Source organism: Oryctolagus cuniculus, chromosome X (assembly GCF_964237555.1).
Source record: "Oryctolagus cuniculus chromosome X, mOryCun1.1, whole genome shotgun sequence".
NCBI lineage: Eukaryota > Metazoa > Chordata > Mammalia > Lagomorpha > Leporidae > Oryctolagus > Oryctolagus cuniculus.
The window spans coordinates 88,689,886-88,710,437 of NC_091453.1; the positions used below are offsets into that span (position 1 = coordinate 88,689,886).

Consider the following 20,552-nt stretch of genomic DNA (forward strand, 5'->3'; position numbering starts at 1 on the left):
CCTTCCCTCTCTGTGTAACTCTTTCAAATAAAAATAAATAAATCTTTTAAAAAAGGAATTAACTCAGGGTGATATTGTATATCACAGATTATATGTCACGACTCATTTAAACTGTTGTATGCAGTAGGGAGCCAAGAGTTTTATTCCTCAAGAAATGGTCTAGAACATAGTAGTTGATCTAAAATACTTATTAGAGGACTGAATACTTACATATTATTATATATCTATAAGTAAAAACATCATTTGCAACCATTATGGAAAATGGGTAGAAACTTAGAAGGGGCTGGAAGGTGAAAAAGACCAGGTCACAGTGCCGGCGCTGTGGTGCAGCCGGTTAACGCCCTGGCCTGAAGCACCGGCATCCCATATTGGAGCCAGTTCTAGTCCTGGCTGCTCCTCTTCGGATTCAGCTCTCTGCTATGGCCTGGGAAAGCAGTAGAAAAATGGCCCAATGTGGGAGACCTGGAAGAAGCTCCTGGCTCCTGGCTTCAGATCGGCACAGCTCTGGCCATCGCAGCCATCTGGGGAGTGAACCAATGGATGGAAGCTCTCTCTCTCTGTCTCTACCTCTCTCTCTGTAACTGTCTTTCAAATAAATAAAATCAATCTTTAGAAAAAAAAAAAAGACCAGGTCACAAGCTTGCTCAATCTTCAGGACATAAATGACAAAAGGCTAAACCAGGTTAGTGGAAGGTAGGATGAAGAGGAAGATATTTTACTATTAGAATTGGAGTAACTTGGTGATTATTGGATATAAAAAAATCATGAAATATTTGTGGATTACTCCATATAACCTGGCTCAAATAGAATGATAATGTCATTTTAACCAAGATAGGGTACACAATAGGAAAGGTGGAATTTGAAGGAAAGAGATTAAAAATTTAGATTTGAGGCCGGCTCACCAGGCTAATCCTCCGCCTTGCGGCGCCGGCACACCGGGTTTTAGTCCCAGTCGGGGCGCTGGATTCTGTCCCGGTTGCCCCTCTTCTAGGCCAGCTCTCTGCTGTGGCCAGGGAGTGCAGTGGAGGATGGTCCAAGTCCTTGGGCCCTGCACCCCATGGGAGACCAGCATAAGTACCTGGCTCCTGCCATCGGATCAGCGCGGTGCGCCGGCCGCGGCGGCCATTGGAGGGTGAACCAACGGCAAAGGAAGACCTTTCTCTCTGTCTCTCTCTCTCACTGTCCACTCTGCCTGTCAAAAAAAATTTTTTTTAGATTTGAATTCGCTAGATTTAGAATTCTCAAAAGTCAGGGTTCTCAACCCTGGCTGTAACTGGAATTGGCTAGGAGTTAAATCGAAACCTCCTGGTGTCCGGGCCCTACCCTTGTCTAAATCAGCAAATATGGGGGTGAGACTTGCACAAGAAGATGGTTTTAAAAGCTCCCCAGGTGATTCTAATACAGGAACTGCTGAGAAGCAGTGATGTGGTAGTTAATACCAACGGAGCTGGAACTTTGAGGAAGTGTAGAGTGATTTTTTTAAAGGGAATCAGAAAATGCTGGAGAAATGCAACTTTTAAAGGACAAGCAGAGGAAAAAGAAGTTATCATATAGACTGAAAAAGAGTGTCTAGAAAGATAAAGACAGATCCAGGACAAACATGTGTCACTTGAGCAAAAGGAAAAGACTGTTTAAAAGCAAAGAGTATGTCCAGTAGCATCAAGCACTCAGTTGTATCTCAGTGCATCCACGTGGATTATTTGAAGGTGAAACTTGCTGTTGCCTATTTTAGTAGTGGGAATGTTCAAAGTAAAGCTTGAGAAAATTGTTAATCTTTTGGAAACTGTTCAGCCTTGGCCAGAGCTACATACCCAAAAATGCAGCAACGATGTCAAAAGCTGAATGGCTGGAGAGAGTGCCAAAAGTAAAATCCGCTAATCGAACTAGCTCTTCTGTATCTTCTGCCTTTGAACACCTAACTTTGAAGAACTTCTTGAAAAGTAACTCGAGACAGGTCTCACACTCTTGGAGACAAATAGAAAGGTTCTGAGATAGTTCAGTGATAATCTAAGCAGAGTAGCTCTCCAAAAGTGGAGAATCATGGTGGAATGAGGTGCTTAGTACATGTGTGTTAAGGTTAGATTAATCACGTTAGAGTCACTCTAAAAGCTGTCATTTCTTCTAATTTCAGACTCAGCCACAGGATGGTAAAACACTACTTTAGAGCTATAGAAGGAATGTATTATAGTGCCACCTGCTGGTAATGCTAAGACTAGAAACAAGTTACTTTACTTTTCTCCTTTTAAAATCATTAATTCTCCAGAACTGAAGAAGAATACAGATTAATAAGCTTTAACGTGATTTATAATTGAAAGTACTGCATTACTTAGCAATTTATTTTATTCAAAAATCATTTTCCTAATTTCAGATAAAACTCCAACTGAATCTTTCTTTATACTTTCCACTTAGCAGCAACAGAAACAAACACTAGCCCAGGACTAGAGTGTCCCAATCTGAGTAACCTCAACCCACATTTCATTTCTGAGTTCTCAGTATTTTCCCTGTAATTTAAAAACTGAAGATATATTCAAGAAACTATATGTCTGGCTACATCTTTCTGTGCAAATATGTTTTCTAACTGGTTAAATCATATACTGACCTCCAGTCAGTCAAAGGGGGCTACTTTGTATTCAAAAACCATTTTCTGGGGCCAGTGCTATGGCATAGCAGCTACAGCCACCATCCTATATGGGCATCATATTGAATACCGGCTGCTCCTCTTCTGATCCAGCTCTCTGCTATGGCCTTGGAAAGCAGAAGATGGCCCAAATGTTTGGGCCCCTGCACCTGCATGGGAGACCTAGAGGCAGCTCCAGGTTCCTGGCTTCAGATTGGCCCAGTTCTGGCCATTGCAGCTACTTAGGGAGTGAACCAGCATATGGAAGACCGTTATCTACCTCTCTCTCTCTGCGTCTCAAATAAATAAATAAAGCTTTAAAAAAAAACAGCCTTACTTTATGCATCCATACATTTGCCTGCTGCTGTTTCCTCTAAATACAGCCCAGGTCACTATTCTCAACCCCCTTCTTCACAGTCAATGTCAAATGATAGCGTCCCCTGAATCCTTCCGTGATAATCATCTCCCTCATCCTCAACTGGAAATAATATCTCTGCCATCTAAACTGTATCTTTGCTTCTTATATGACTCTTGTTATTGCATACCTTTTATGGAAGTTTTAAATAAAACACAGCCATGGTGTGAAGAGCATGAACTCTGGAATTAAATGGCAAATCCTGGTTTCAGACCATCACCTAACAGTTGGAGACTATGGATAAACTCATCAGAGCTTCAGTTTTCTGACTTTTAAAATGAGGCTACTGGTACCCTCACAAAAGGTCAGCATGGTATGGTGTCGAAGAGCAGCATCCTGGAGTCAGATAAACCTGCATTTTAAGGGCAGGCATTTTATGCAGTGGTTATGAAGTCACCTGGGACATCCGTATCCCACATCACAGTGCCTGGGTTTGAGTCCCAACTCAGTTTCCAATTCCAGGTTCCTGCTAATGCCCGCACTGGGAGGCACCAGGTGATGGCTCAAGTCCTTGGATCCCTGTAACACACATGGGACTGAGCTGCTGACTCCTGGCCTGACCCAGTCCTAGCTGTTGCAGGAATTTGGGGAGTGAACCAGTGAAGGATCTCTCTGCCTTTCAAATAAATAAAAAATTTTAAAGCCTGGGCTTATATCCTGGCTGTAACATCTAACAGCTGTGTAAAAGTAGCCAAATTATTTAGCAATTCCAAGGCTCAATTCCCCTATTTGCAAAACAAGACTATGATTTACCTACTTCAGTGTGTAAGTATGAGGAGACAATACATATCAAGTGCCTGGCATATAGTAACAATCAATGTATGGTAGTTTCTTCCTTCTATGATTTACTGAATTCCTTGCGAGCAAAAAGCCTCTCTTGTCCATTTCTGAGTCGCATGCACGTGGCCAGCACAAGACTTTAATAGTCTACTTCCATGCTTGCTGAATTAATAGATGCCATGTTTCTATCACATTCTTTAGGAGAATTTAGTTTTTGCAAATCCATATTATTTCTCCACAAAGCCATGTTGCCAAATACATGTCACTCATCTCAAGGTTTAATGAACACTTCTGAAAACTATACATTTCTTAATCTGGAGCCATTTAGGGAGGGCACATTTAGAGCACAGCTCTTCTAAGTCATACCCATAGAAAGAAGCAAGACCCAACTCTTTTTAGCCAGGGGAAAGTCACTGAATATCACAGCATTTCTTTTAGAGAACAGTCCTGATGCCATCCTGGCAAAACGTGGTTCTTCTGTTCTCTGCGATGGTTTTAAATAAACACATGGAATTAAAGATAAGGCAACAATTAGAATATCTGCAAAAGTTTAAAACTGCATATTCAGTATTCCTCTGATGGAATACGGGTGTCATGCATATTTTAAGAAATCTCTGGGTGCCAGCTTTCCCCAGGGAACAAACTATAAGCATCACTAAAGGTTTACTTTTGCAAAGCACATATTTCATTTAGAGAAAATTACACCTGTAGAAGTCAGCAGAGCCACAAAGGATGCACTTTAGCCTGACATGCCTACATGAGTTGGGTTATGATAGAAACTCACCTAGCAGAAATAACATACATTCAAAGTTTCTCTTCATTCTGGCAGATAAAATATCCCTTGACTTCAAAACAACAGAGTAGGAAAGAGCCCGTTCATTGAAGTTCTTGACTGTTCTTATGGATGGGATAAATCCCAATATCAAAATTAATGAAAGTATCAATCATTCTTTTCTCTCATTCTTTAACCTCTTGGACAGTAACAAATTCAACATGATACCAAGCTAGGTAACTTCTATAATTTAAGTGATTCTACAGAACTGGGCAGGATCCTAATATGGAATTATATCCAGATTTTCCAGCTTTTAAATTCACTACATATTTTAATTAGCTTAATTATCCATCCATTTTCATGGAAGAAAACCAGTGTCATAAAGGATAATAAAGGATCATATCAGATGTTTGTTGATGTATAATGACCAAAATAACAACTCAGTAAATTCACATTCTCTTCTCTGCCATTCTGTGTTGCTCAACATAAAGGACTAGGTAGAGATTTTTAACTACACAGATTATTTTGTTACTGATACTGTGTATGTGAGCTTACGCTCACATGCATATTCTCTCTCTTTCTCTTTCTCTTTCTCTCTCTCTGTCTCTCTCTCTCTCTCTCTCTCTCTCACACACACACACACACACACACACACAATTTCTAAGGTTCCTTGAATCCAAGGAACATAGTCATTTTAGTAAGCAGTGAGATTTTTTTTTTTTACTTATTTTGGTAAAATTCTTTAATTGACAACATACAGTTATCAAAGGTGTAATTAGAAAAGAACTCATATGCTGTTGGTTAAATATAGGTTTAAACAGTGATATTGGTAGGCAATTTGTTCATTTATTTCAAAAATTTGCATAAAACTTTTTCCAACATTTCCACTTCAAGGAATCTATCCTACGAAAACTATTTGCTCTTGTACTACACTGAGATCTATGTAATAGAGTGCTTCTTGGAGCATTCTTCTGGAATAGCAAAACCTAGGAATAAAACTCTAACCTTCATAAATAGAGCACAGATTCAATTTTACAGAAAGTCAGCACAATGAAATAGTGCACAATATTTAAATATCTGGGTTAGATGTGTATTGTCAAGGATTAGAGGTTATAGATATGTTAAGTAACAAATTCAGTTGGATAATAGTATGTTCAATATAATTCCAAGTTTGAAAAATACATGAGATTTATGTAGAATACATGATCTATATATTTACATATCCAAAGGAACTATATGAAAGCTTCCATATGAAATGCAATGAGGAGGTAACTCTGAGGATGAAAACAAGACAGTTTTCTATTTTGATATAATTTGAACTTTTATGAAGCATAACACACTATAAGAAAAAAAGCATTTAGACAACCCATGTCCTTGATTTTCAATATAGAGCAATTGAAAAAAACAAGAATAAAAAATGGTTATATTTTTGCTACCTTGTATACACTGAACAAGCAGAAATAAAAATTCATACATTGGGGCAGGCATTGTGGCACATCAGGTTAAGCCATTGCTTGGGACATACCCTTCCCTTATCACAGTGACAGTTCAAGGCTATTCTGCTTCCAATTCATCTCCATGATAATACTGCTAGAAGAAGCAGATGATGGCTTAAGTACTTGATTTCCCTGCCACCTATGTGGGAGATTTGAATGGAGCTCCTGGCTTCTGCCTTTGTTCTGGCCCAGCTCAGGCTCTTTTAGCCATTTGGGGAGTGAACCACCAGATGGAAGATCTTGCTCTTCCTGTCTCTCCCTCTGTCACTGTCTTTAAAATACTTTCTTTAAATGCATTAATTTGTGCAAAAAAGGAAGGAAATATCAGCAACTAAAGGAATCAATTGAAACAGGGTATGTACAAGACCAGGTAGAAGGGATATGTATGAGAATAAAACATTTTTAACTGGATTTCCAATTATGGACATTTTTGTGTATTCAAAAATATTTAACTTCCTTTCTGTCTCTCTCACTGTCCACTCTGCCTGTCAAAAAATAAAAAAATAATAATAAAACAAAACAAAAAAAAGCCAGTGCCGCGGCTCACTAGGCTAATCCTCCGCCTTGTGGCGCCGGCACACTGGGTTCTAGTCCCAGTTGGGGCGCCGGATTCTGTCCCCGTTGCCCCTCTTCCAGGCCAGCTCTCTGCTGTGGCCAGGGAGTGCAGTGGAGGATGGCCCAAGTCCCTGGGCCCTGCACCCCATGGGAGACCAGAATAAGTACCTGGCTCCTGCCATCAGATCAGTGCGGTGCGCCGGCCGCAGCGCGTCAGCCGTGGCGGCCACTGGAGGGTGAACCAACGGCAAAGGAAGACCTTTCTCTCTGTCTCTCTCTCTCACTGTCCACTCTGCCTGTCAAAAAATAAATAAATAAATAAAATAAAACAAAATAAACAAAAATATTTAACTTAAAAGGGCAAAAAAAATCAAATTGGATTGGAAGTGGAGCAGCTGGGACTTGAACCGGCACCCGCATGGGATGCCATTGTAGCAGGCACTGAACTGTGCTACACCACAATGCTGGCCCCTATTATTTAAATTGTTAAAATTCACAGAACTTGAGGCTAGAACAGTGGTTATCAGAGGTTTGATAGACTAAGTGGGGATAGAGGAGTAGGAAAAGGTTGATAAATGGGTTCTAAGTTACAGTTAGGATAAAGCAGCTCTGGTGTTCCATTGCACAGTGCGATAACTACAATGATAATGTATTTCCTTATATAAAACAGAAGATAGAATTTTGAATGTTTTACCTATAAAGAAATGTTAAGTATTTGAAGAGATAGAGATGTTTACCCTGATTTGACTTTATATAGTATAGAAAAACTGAATAGTACCTCAGAAAAATGTACAATTTTTATGTATCTTTTTAGATTTTTAAATTAAAAAGTCTTCAATATTATTTTACACTAAATGGAACCTGTACCAAGTTAAGCCTGGTATATCTCCCTTATGACAGATATCAAGAAATTGCTCCAGGAATGATGTGGTATCCATGGGTAACAGGATAATTTCTACTTCAGGTTAGGGTAAAATAACAGTAACTAAATCTGCTCTCCCACAAGAAAGCAACAATACAATTGGACAACATATAGGATGGAACAGGAAATACCAAACTGTGATCTCAGAGTAAATGGTAACTCACGAAGTAGGTCCCCCACACAATCAGTCCTACTCTCCACAGGCAGACGAATCTAACTCTGGCTCAGTGAGTTAGAATCCTAATAGAGCACAACAATCTTTTTAAACTGAAGCTACAGAGGTCAAAGTTCAGGGCAGTTAAATGAATCAAAAGCTACAGTAAAATGAGATAAGGTCACAGAGGGCAGTCCATGAAATCTGTATAGGCATTCCCCTGAGTGTGTTACAAAACTGGACTGAACATGTTCAGAGCAGGACTATGAAAAGTTGGGTTATCATCAGGAATTGACCATTGCAGGGTTAGTGATAGAATAATATTAAAGAACAAGTGCTGAGAGGGAACAGCTTCTTCATGTGGACATACAACTAAGACTCCAAGAAGGTCCCATCTTAGGAGAAAGGAACAGGCCATAAACAAGGCCAACCACCACCCCCAACCAAACCTCAAGCCAAGCACTGGCAAAATCCACAGGGGAGTAAAAAGAGGTCTACTCTGACAAAGTAAGATAAAATGGATAAATCTTTTACAAAAACACAAACTATTAAAACTCTCACAGCTAGACTTCCTAGTTCCTAGCTCAGCCCTGCCCAGTGCTGGCTACCTTAGGCATTTGGGGAGTGAAGCAACAAATGGAAGATCTCTCTCTCTCCCGCCGTGTGTCTGCCTTTCAAATAAAATGAAAAAAACATTTTTAAATAATAAAAGAGTATATGGATGACCACTGCGCAACTCTAACTTTCCAGTAGCTTTGAAATGTTTCAAAATTAAAAGTTGAGAAAAAAATAAGAAGAAACTCATTCTAATCTGTCCTATAGCCAAAATTCCCAAGTCAAATTCTGGTTTCCCCCATGGGAATCATTTTAGACTTCTTTCTTCCTCATTTTACTATTCTTTACAATCAATCCTGCATATTACTACAAATGTCATCATCTCTATTTACTGAAAAATAAAATCTACTAGTAATCTAAACTACTTTAACCCAAAATTCAGGAGACCTATTTAGCTTGGCTTCCCTAGCCACCCTCAACTGCTTTTCAAAATTTGCTGACTGAACAAGATTTCAAAAACATCATGGAAAGATTGGATTATATGTACATTTTGGTACAAAATTTTTAAAATATGCAGCTGGTATTGTGGTACAGCAACATAGGCAAATCTATCTCCCTGCTAACGGGCCTAGGAAAGCAGCAGAAGACGGCACAATACTTGGGTCCCTGCCACCCATATGGGAGACCAGGATGAAGTTCTGGGCTCCTGGCTTCAGCCAGGCCCAATCCCAACCTTTACAGCCATTTGGGGAGTGAACCAATGGATGGACAATCTCTTTCTGTCTCTGTCTCTCCCTGTCACTCTGCTTTCAAATAAACAAAATAAAGGCTTAAAAATAATTTTTGAAATCCATGCATAAGAGATCTTTAAAAGTTAATAGAAAATATGTATTAAAAATTATGGATTTCAAAATTTTCTTGCACCAAAATAAACTTGCTTTTAATTCCATTTTCCATGAATTTTTTAAGTATGTTTATTTACCACTCCCTAGATACACATGGTACATTCACTGTCATCCCTGTATATCCACTTACATTGTGTTTCTTACTTTGTTCCCTTCTCCCATTCCAGCCTGGTCTACTCCCACCTGGCTGTCAAGGTTTGCCTCAAGTCCTTCATCTTCTACATAATTTCCTCTATTTGTCTTGCCCTTCTTTGACTCCTCTAGCTTTGTGGGCTTGTCCCTTGCAATTGAATATTGAATCAAATTCTCTTATTATTCTCCAAGCATTTCATACGTGAAGCCTCTCCTGTAAAAGTATGTCTTTCCAGTTAACTAGATCTGTTTTAATCAGGTTTAACCAATTCATAGGGAAAAAAATCCTTTTAACTATAAATTTGAATCAATCGAAAATCTTTACTTTTATTAATAGAATGGCATATTTTAAAAAAATCTCATTATTTATTGAAAGTCAGGTTGGAGTGGGAATGAAGAGAGGAAGAGAGGGAGTGGGGGAGGGAGAGAGAGGAAGTGGGGGAGAGAGGGAGTGGGGGAGAGAGGGACCTTCCATCCACTGGTTTACTCCCCAGATGGCCACAATGGCCAGTGCTGGGCCAGGCTAAAGCCAGGAGATTCTTCTGGGTCTCCCATATAGATGGCAGGGGCCCAAACACTTGGGCCATTAGCAAGGAGTTGGATCAGAAGTGGAGCAGCTGGGACACAAACCAGCACCCAACATGGTTGTTTTGTGCCTTTTTTTTGCCTAATATACAGTCAGCTCTCTATATCCATGAATTCTATAGCTGTTCTACCAACCAGCCACAGAAGATACATCAGAAAGCATTCAGTTAAGCCTATGATGGTTGCATGTGTATTCAACATGAACATAGTTCTTTATTATTCCCCAAAACAGTGTACAACTATTTACATATCATGTACATGCTATTATGTATTTTAAGTAATGCAGAGGTGACTTAAAGTATTCAGGAGGATGCGCATAAGTTATATGCAAATGTTATGCCATTTATTAGGAACTTTAGCATCAGCAGATGTGGGTATCCATGGAGGGTCCTGGAATCAATCTCCACCAAATACCAAGGGATGGCAATATTAATATGCCCTTATATGAACACAGTCTAAATTCTGGTCATTTTGATAGCTATATAGTATTCCATACACTATGGAATGGTATGATTTGCTTATTCACTTATCTCAATGAAATTAAGTATTTTTTTTTTGACAGGCAGAGTGGACAGTGAGAAAGAGAGACAGAGAGAAAGGTCTTCCTTTTGCCGTTGGTTCACCCTCCAATGGCCGCCGTGGCCGGCGCGCTGCAGCCAGCGCACCGCGCTGATCCGATGGCAGGAGCCAGGAGCCAGGTGCTTTTCCTGGTCTCCCACGGGGTGCAGGGCCCAAGCACCTGGGCCATCCTCCAATAATGGCCACAGGTTCTTTCTTACACCTTCCATCTGTGTACTTATTTATTTTAAACTTTGTCTAAGACTCTAAACTTTGTCCTATATCACTCCCAATGTCCAGGACAGTCATTCCAGTACTATTTTCCCCCTTTACAAAGATACGGTTTCCTCTAGAGAAGTCACCTTAATTAAACTCAATCTCAGACTGTCTCTTTGAATTAAAGAACAGATCAGGGCCTGCGATGTGGCATAGCAGGTAAAGCTGCTGCCTGCAGTGCTGGCTGGCATTCCATATCAGCACCAGTTCCTGTCCCAGCTACTCTACTTCCAGTTCAGTTCTCTGCTAATGGCCTGGGAAAGCAGTAGAAGATGGCCCAAATGCTTGGGCCCCTACACCCGTGTGGGAGACCCGGAAGAAGCTCTTGGTTCCTGGCTTCAAATTGGCCCAGCTCTGGCTGTTGCAGCCATTGGGGAGTGAACCAGCAGATGAAGACCTCTCTCTCTCTGCAACTCTGCCTTTCAAAGAATAAATAAATCTTAAAGTTACACTGTGAACATCCTTAGAACATTATATTGAACTCGGCAGTTTGAAACAAAATAGCTTATTGTCTCCTTTTGAAGATGTAAAAGCATGATGTTTCATTTAATTTTAATTGTATAGCAAGTAGTTTCATAAGAAAGTTATCATGTTTATACTTGTAGGTGGCTTGAGAGATTCTCTTGAGCTTTTACTAGAAACGCAGGCTCACACAATCTCTGTTCTTCTATGGTCTTCCTCAGTTATCTAGATAGAAATTCTAAAACCAATTTGTTTCAAGTGAGGATAAATTGCTACCTCCTCATCAATAATCAGAAAATTCCATAATTTTATAAACCTGGACACCAGAGCCTCTAATAAAGCCATTCTCTCATTACATAGAACTGAGTGGTTCTGTTCAAGTCAATTCAAATTCTATCTATAAGTACCCACTGGGTGCCAGCAGGTCTTTACATCCTCTTTACCACTACAGACTACATTTTTCTAGCTAATTCCAATATTTTGGTAGCTATGGAATTTCCCCTTCCCCAATATCAGATCATTGTGAAATTTTTTGCTATTGTCATCTTCCAGATGAACTAACTGCAAGATGACCCAATTTGAGTTCAAAGTTAAACATATCTTCCCATCAAACTGATGCTTTCTCCTCTGGTATGCAGAACTGGACTGGGGAGTAAAATGCCAAGAATTGCATAACACAACTAACATTTCCTATTCAGCAGAAGTCAGAGAAACACTAAAGGAACAGTTCATGCGTCAAAAGGAAACAGACATTTTATTTGAAGCATATATTTTCAGATTAAAAAAAAACACAGGTAAACAGGAGTTTTGGAATGAGATTTTCTCAAAGGATAGTAATTTCTCCCACCAATCACAGTAAAATTAGTGTTAGGTGCATGTGTCTTCTATTAGGAAAGGTGACATTTAGCTCATTGACTTTTGATGAGATATTAGCCAAGTTCCTGCCATTAAAAACGATACTTCTAAGCTAAGTAAACATTTTCAATAAAGCAGACTTTCTACATGACATTATCTATTTAGTCCCACATTTAGACAATGTGAAAACTGAAGGATGTGATGGATATTATGTAAAAAAAATAAACAAAAAGACCCCACACTTGGCCAATTAGCTACAAACCTTAAAATTAGATGCTGTGCATTTTACTATGCTGTAATGCAATCAAACCTAGCATGCGGTGTCAGATGTATCCTTGCTCTTTCCCAAGTCAGGGTTAGTGGCTGGGCTTACTTAGAAACTGCATGGAATCATATAGCCTGCATGGAAACATACAGCCTATGATATCTCTTCTAAAAATTGTACACTACCCAAAACCAAGAGTTTTCCTTTGATATGTGGCCAGAGGAGATTAAGAAACAAACAAAAACTGAATTTTCATCTGTTGTTAACTTCTTTTTCTTGTTTGATAAGCATAGAAGAAACTTACTTCTCTTTGTCACGTGCATAAGGGAGGCCCTTGACATCAGTACTTACAGGGATCTCAGTGAAAGGGATCCCTGTCTACAACAAACTGCACACAAATCATTATAGCTAGTTTTGCATCTGGCACTAAACAGTCATAAATGTTAATGAACAAAGGGTACAATCATTCTTCACTTTTCAATTTGGGGGAAGGGAAGCAGGGAGAAAAATGAAAGCTCTGAGTTTCATGAGTAATTCTACAATAAACAACCATGCAAGCACGAAATCAGATCTCTTTAAGCAACAAAAGGCAAAGGACTTCACAAACTACACAAAGCAAAATTTTATACTACAGATACTCCAAAACATTTTTAGTGTTCTTCAAAAATAAAGGCAATTCAAGTATAATGATAGTACAAATAATTCTATTTTCTACATAAAATATTAACACAAGTATAGGGCTAGTGAGGGAGTTATGATGAAGGAGGCTAAGTAAAAGACAAGAATGAAAAGAACTGCTCCGGCCGGCACTGCGGCTCACCAGGCTAATCCTCCACCTGCCGCGCCGGCACACCAGGTTCTAGTCCCGGTCGGGGCGCCGGATTCTGATCCCGGTTGCTCCTCTTCCAGGCCAGCTCTCTGCTGTGGCTTGGGAGTGCAGTGGAGGATGGCCCAAGTCCTTGGGCCCTGCACCCGCATGGGAGACCAGGAGAAGCTCCTGGCTCCTGGCTTCGGATCAGCGCGGTGCGCCGGCCGCAGCGGCCACTGTGGGGTGAACCACGGAAAAAAGGAAGACCTTTCTCTCTGTCTGTCTCACTGTCCACTCTGCCCGTCAAAAAATAAAAAATAAAAGAACTGCTCCAAACTACCCCCAGTTTGATCAGCTTTGACAACTAAGATATATCCTGTCTCTGATATTTTGCATTTTGCAATGAATCACATATAAACAACCCTTCCCACCACACACACACACACACACACACACACACTGGAACCAACATAAACCCATTAGCCTTTTCTGCCTTCTCCATTATATACACACTGGAAATGGAAACAAAGGGTCTAAAAGAAAAAAATCCAGCTGTGCATTCAAACCATTTCAATTGTTTCAACCTGTGGGAAAAGTTTTGTTCTAATACAATTGTTGTTGTCCTGGAAGGGAAGTAGAGGTAAAGGAGGTGGGTGAAGAGACTGAAATCACTGAAACACTTCCTAAGAGGACTATATTTTGGGTAATATTTCTTTAATAAAGATGACTGAAAACATGGCACCACTTACCACACTAAAAATTCCTAGTAAGCAACAAACAGCCTCACACTCGAGAAGTAAAAATAAAGGGGGAAAGCATTAAAAAGTTGATCTTTGAATGACAATTGTATACCCATTATAACCTCTACATGGGCATTTTTGAGAGCTGCTCTCTTCATAAGTAATAAGAAAACAACATATAAGGTAAAATGCATAGGTAACAACTTGCATGTTTGTTACATTGGATTTTATTTGGCTTACATTTTATTGATGACTTTTTAAACTTGCAATGCTTTTTTTCTTTCAGATTCTGCTATAGACATCATGATGTAACCAAGTGAGAGAAATTGGATCTGATACAACAGATTACATTTGTTGATAACTAATCTTTCCAAGAGTTTTATTTCAGAAACAATCAATCTGAACTAACATCAAAAGTGAAAACGTGACTTTAGGAAGGCAAACAAAAGCAGCAATGAACAATATGCCAAGTTAGATGACAGGTAAAATGTTAAGCACAAATACAGTTGAAAAGTCACAATATACAAAAGCACACATGTAATTTAAAAACATAAGGAATCTCTAGGATGAGAAAAAGTCAATATATTACCCTACCTTTACCAATCCAGAATCCTTTGAACTTCAGTATTATTATTCTATTTTATAGTCTATGATTCACTTTTGTAAAATAATTATTAAATATTATCAATTGATGATCAACACTATTTGTTAGTCACTTCAGTTAGCAAGTGTTCTTGCTTCAGAAAACAAACATTAACCAAACTGCGTGACCCACCCAGAATTTATTGCTTCAGAAAGTAAGCATGAATTTCACTGCCTTGATTTTGTACCTAATGAGGAAGAAAAGCACATACATTTAATTCTGAGAAGTAACTGAATTAGAAGCCAGTAGAAACCCCCAATGCAATATTTCCATATAATGATATGTTTCTTAATATCTCACTGGAATGATTACAGACAAAAAACAAATTCTTAAAATATCCCGCACAGTTGGTAATTATAGCTAGAATATGTAATCAAAACTGAAAGACATATATAATATCCACGTGTTATTAAACAATGATTAAGCTCTGATTGGGAAATCTACTGGCTACAGCTAATCTCTTAGTATAATCATGGCTGCCTGCCAGACCACCATGTTTTAGGAACAGTTATTTCTTCAAGAAATTCTTCTTCAGGCAATTAGCTAATATTTCCAAAGTTGGAGGCTTCAAAGTTCTGCCTGTTAGAGATTCAGTACAAACAGGAAGAACTAAAGCTCACTGATAGTTATCAAAATCTTTCATTTAAGATGTAATGCTGCACCCTCAATTAGGAGGAAAGGGTATATATTTTTCTAGGATTCCTATCTTCTCATTTGTAAATGTTTGCTCCCGGATGTTTATTCACTAGAAAATGTAACCAACTCAAATTAGGCCCTTAACATTTCATTGTCCACTGAGAGTACTACTGGTCATTGAAGTTTAACAAAATTCCACTGGTTTCCCAGTATTTGCTCAGTGGTAGGCTAAAACTTCATTTTTATTTTGGCTACCTGCCAACATAGCTAGAATACAAGTGCTTCAGTTGAAAGATTTTCCTAGTTAAAGGAACAGATACCTTCTGGATGCTCACAAAAACCATATATTTTTGACCAAATAGAGAAATTGCTAGGAACTTACCAGAATTTCTCTTTGACACCAACTTTAAATTTGTGCTGACTACAGAACAGACCAGAAGGGCCAAAAGAAATGGTGGCTTCATCATTCAATTTCCTTCGCGGCTGAAAAGTCAAAAAACGGATATGAAATTAGAACCACATATCTTGGCCTTGACAAAACAACAGCTACAGATCAAAAAACTCTAATCTGAAAATTTTAAATCTTAAATGATCTGAAATCCAAATCCTTTTGAGTATCACATTATCACTCAAAAAGTTGTATATTTTGGAGCATTTTAAGTTTTAGATTTTGGGATAAGGGATGCTCATCTAGTAAATTCTATGAGAATATTCCAAACTCCAGTATCTGAAACACTTCCCAGTCTTAAACATTTCAGATAAGGGATGCTCAATTGTACAATTTTACATTTCTCAAAGATTCATTACAGAAACAATGACATTTTGATGACATCTCACATTATGTTTATGCAAATGGGAGAAAATCTCAAAGTTCATAGTTGAATTATGTCAGTTACCTCTTATAACACCCTTTCAACTGCTTTTTACTGGATTTAGAGTAAAATATGAACATCTTTGATTTTGAGGTGGACTCTCAAGATGTTCCTTTAATCTTATTTTGTAATACTCTCTTCATTTTGGCTATGTTCTAGTCACTGCAGTCATTTTATTTGGCCCTGGAACTTACTAAGATAATTTCCTTTCTCATAGCCTTTGCACTTTTGTCTTCCACCTGGGATACACTGCCCTAGTCTTCACACAGTTAGTTCTTTAATATCCTACATATCTCAGTCCCGCAGAAAGGTCATTTTCATATCCAATCTCAACTCTGTCATTCTCTAGTTTACTTGTTTATTTATAAGACTGATGGGTATTTATACTCATTTACTTTATTTATGCTATGGAAATACTTTTTACTCAACTTTCACACTGACATTTATAATGAACATTACTGGGCTTCAAAGAACTGAAATTAAACTGTTCCAAAACCAAAAATAACTGAGAAAAGCACATAATTTGGGATATTGTTAAGTCTCACCACCACTTAACAAAAAGGTACTCTAAAGCACAACTAACAAATCATTTGGGTAAAAAAAGAAACCATTAAGACTTTGCAGTAGGGACCTTTGCTGAGGCGCAGTGGGTTAAAGCCCCAGCTTGTAGCACCAGCATCCCAAATGAGCATATCAAGTTCTGGCTGCTCCTCTTCCGATCCAGCTCTCTACTATGGCTTGGGAAAGCAGTAGAAGATGGCCCACGTGGGAGACCGTGGCTCCTGGCTTCAGATCAGCTCAGCTCTGGCCGTTGCAGCCATTTGGGAAATGACCAGTGGAAGGGAAGACCTCTCTCTCTCTTGCTCTCGCTCTACCTCTCTCTAACTCTTTCAAATAAATAAACATTAAAAAAAAAAGACCTTGTAGTAAATGGTTTCCTATACAGTGGCTCATCTAGGATCTATTAAGAATCAAAACACAGAACCTGGTATGGCACAGCAGATTAAATCTCTTCTTGGGATGCCAGTATCCAATATTAGAGTCCCAGTTCCAGTCTTGTCTACTCCTCTTCTGATCCAGCTCCCTATTAATTCACCCGGGAAGGAAGCAGAGGGCAGCCCACATCCTTGGGCCCCTGATGCCCACATGGGAGACCCTGATGGAGTTCATCACTCTTGTCTCTGTCCTGGTTTAGTCCTGGCCATTGCAGCTATTTAAGGAATGAAACAGTGATGGAATATTTTTTTCTCTCTGTCTTTCAAGTAAATAACTCAATCTTAAAAAAAAAAAGAATACAAGCACTACAGAGGTACACTGGACTCATCATAAACCCAAGATATAAAATTGGCCATGGGGACTATGAGGCTGAAACAATAACAATTCCTGAAATAATGAATGGGAGAAAACCTCAAGAGGAAGCCAGAACAGCCTCCAGAAAACATTTAAAAATCCAGAATTCTCTATGAAGATTTTTTTTGTTGAGTGACTGATTTATACCTAAAGGTACAGAACCTTATCCAGAACACAGCAGTAACAGGTTGATATGAAGTTCCTCTTTTCCCAGAACTGACCGCAAATATCCACTCGATATCTTAAACTCAGAAAACTTTCCGTTGGGCATCTGAGGCTACCAGCTCAGTGAACCAAAACAGCTAGCTCTTTTACACACCACCCATACCCATAAATAAAGTAGAAAAAGGATATCACTTTTGATAAATAAAACAGAGTTTTCTGGCCGGCGCCACGGCTCACTAGGCTAATCCTCTGCTTTGCGGAGCCGGCACACCGGGTTCTAGTCCCAGTCGGGGCGCCGGATTCTGTCCCGGTTGCCCCTCTTCAAGGCCAGCTCTCTGCTGTGGCCAGGGAGTGCAGTGGAGGATGGCCCAAGTCCTTGGGCCCTGCACCCCATGGGAGACCAGGATAAGTACCTGGCTCCTGGCTTCAGATCAGCGTGGTGTGCTGGCTGCAGCGTGCCGGCCACGGCAGCCATTGGAGGGTGAACCAACGGCAAAGGAAGACCTTTCTCTCTGTCTCTCTCTCTCACTGTCCACTCTGCCTGTCAAAAAACATATAGAGTTTTCCTTTCCAATATGACCATGTATATTCCATGAGTCATGCTGGACATCCTCTATACCACTAGCGCATGGGTAAGTAAACCTAGGGAGAGATGATAAGTTGGAATTTTTCAGATAACAAAGGAGACAGGGCTAATAATCACCAACTCCCAACACATCCCAACTTTCTGGGTCCCAAGAGCTATAAAAGATGGATTTGACATATTCCAAAGGTCCAAGTTGGGCTTAAATAGATGATACCGCCAGAGGTTTTATAACATGAGTCAATATGAAAGCATGTGAAAGTAAAGTCATATGATGGAATTAGCTAAAAACCTAACAGAAGATGTAATAAAATTTTTAAGGGTCTTCTAATACCCAGATGATATGTGTGGCAAAAGTTTGCATCAAAAGGCTGTTAGAATATTTGCTTACACAGATCCCATAAGCAACTAGAAGAGCAATTATGGCCAATTAAATAAATACACACAGTCACAAACACCTGTCTTTCCCTCTCCTGATTCCCTAGCTACTCCCCTCCCAATGTATCACCAAAGAATGCACAGGAAAAGAGGATGGAAGATATGTTTTTTAAAAGAAAAAGAAGAAAAATCTACCAAGCACCCCTCAAACTACTAGCCACTATATTCAGAGATCTCATCTGAAGAAAAAGATAGCATTTGAATCATATGAACTCCGGCTAAAACAAAGGCATTAAAGCCAAAATGAGACTATTAAAGTAGCTGAAAAGTTATAGAATCAGACTGAAATGTTTACCACAGTCCCTGTATTCAATTTAAAAAAAAAGTCAGTGTAACATAACACAGTAAATAGCAGTTAGAGGGAAAAATAATGTCACTTTACATTGATATGCCAATGAATTGAGACACTTAAGGACATATATTAGTTTAGGTCTTTTGTCTACTTCTTGTCCTTTAGAATGTAAGCTCCATAAGGGTAACTAGTCATTAGCTGTTGTATCCTCAGCACCTAGCATAGAGCCCGACACGTAATTGGCGACTAGTACATATTTTTAAGAGCAAGACCTATGAAGGTAACATCAAATTTTCAAGTAATACAAATGAACAGAAGCTTTCAATGCTATTTTTTCCAAGTTACTCATTTATTTGAACCAGAACATCTTTAACATGTGATTATCCAGATATGATCTGTATCTAATCACCTGCTATCACAAACACTGTTGGTACCCTCTTCTACCTTAAAGTCATCTGCAAAAGTCTTCCTGGGGCCAGCACTGTGGTGCAGCAGGTTAAAGTGCTGCTTCCAGCACCAGCATCCCACATAGGCAATGGTTTGATTTCCAGATGCTCTACTTCTGACCCAGCTCTCTGCTATGGCCTGGGAAAGCAGTGGATGATGGCCCAAGTCCTTGGGCCCCTGCACCCACATGGGAGACCCAGAAGATACTCTTGGCTCCTGGCTTCAGATCAGCTCAGTTCCAGCTGTTGCAGCCTTCTGGGGAGTGAACCAGCAGACAGAAGGCATGTCTGTCTGTCTCCATTTCTGCTTTTCAAATAAAGTAAATAAATCTTTAAAAAAAACCCTATGTTTTTCAGCCAGATTTCTCTGACTGAAAAAAACCATAGGAGGTAACTATTATGTTTATGATAAAAATATAATTTATTGAGCATTTTATGCATGCCAGACACTGTGCTAAAATGTTACATGGCATTTCAGCTTCAATAATCTTGTGAAGTATTGTTATTCCCTTTTTACCTTTCAGGAAACTGACACTTGTGACTCACCCAAGGTCACAATATTAGAAAGCTGTGGGGACAAAAAGATTTGACTTTAGATCTGTGTGACCACACAGTCCAATCTTAGCCACTGCTAAATTCTTTTTGCCAAAGGATTCAAATGCTGTGGGAATCACAGAGCAAGTCTAAGATTATAAAATGTGGCTGGCTCCTTGCCTTCAAGGAGCTATAACCTAACTATGGAGGATGCACACAAACTAGACTGCTTAGTCAAGGGGAAGACAGTGAAGAAGAGCCTATATATGTTAAATGGTAAGGGAATGTACGTGGGAAAAGTATTTTGTAGCACATTCAGTAGGTAATTCAAATTTCCCATTGAAAGGAAAAGTATGCCAAACTGCCAATTCAAATAGCCAAAAAGAAAGACAGCACAATCAATCTCCTAGCAGCACTCATCTGCAACAGCAGTAGGCCTGAAATATCATCATTGATCAAGGAATGTCTCAACACTGTGACCACTAGGCTCCCAACATACGGTTCTACACATCTGTTTAAATACTAAAAGTGTCAGAAGCAGCCCAAGTTATCCCCTAGAAATGTTGCACTGAAATTTAAGTTTATTACATTTTAACTTTTTCCCCTTGGTGATTTTACAACCAACTTACTGTTGTGTGAAGAAAGTGAACAGGAGCATGTATAATACCTACTAAGGTGGAAATTATGCTGCTATTCAATTATTTCAATATTACTCCCTCCCCCCCCCAAAAAAAATCAATC

General features: G+C 39.3%; 1 protein-coding gene across 1 annotated transcript in view; it reads right to left on the minus strand.

Moving 5' to 3' along the window:
• Positions 1-20,552, minus strand: part of IL1RAPL2 (interleukin 1 receptor accessory protein like 2) — a 1,316,228-nt gene that overhangs the window by 1,204,004 nt on the left and 91,672 nt on the right. Inside the window, exon 2 of the mRNA XM_008272830.4 lies at positions 15,514-15,614. Coding sequence (XP_008271052.1) covers positions 15,514-15,598 — 85 coding nt within the window. The 5' untranslated portion in view covers positions 15,599-15,614. The remainder of the gene's footprint in view (positions 1-15,513; positions 15,615-20,552) is intronic.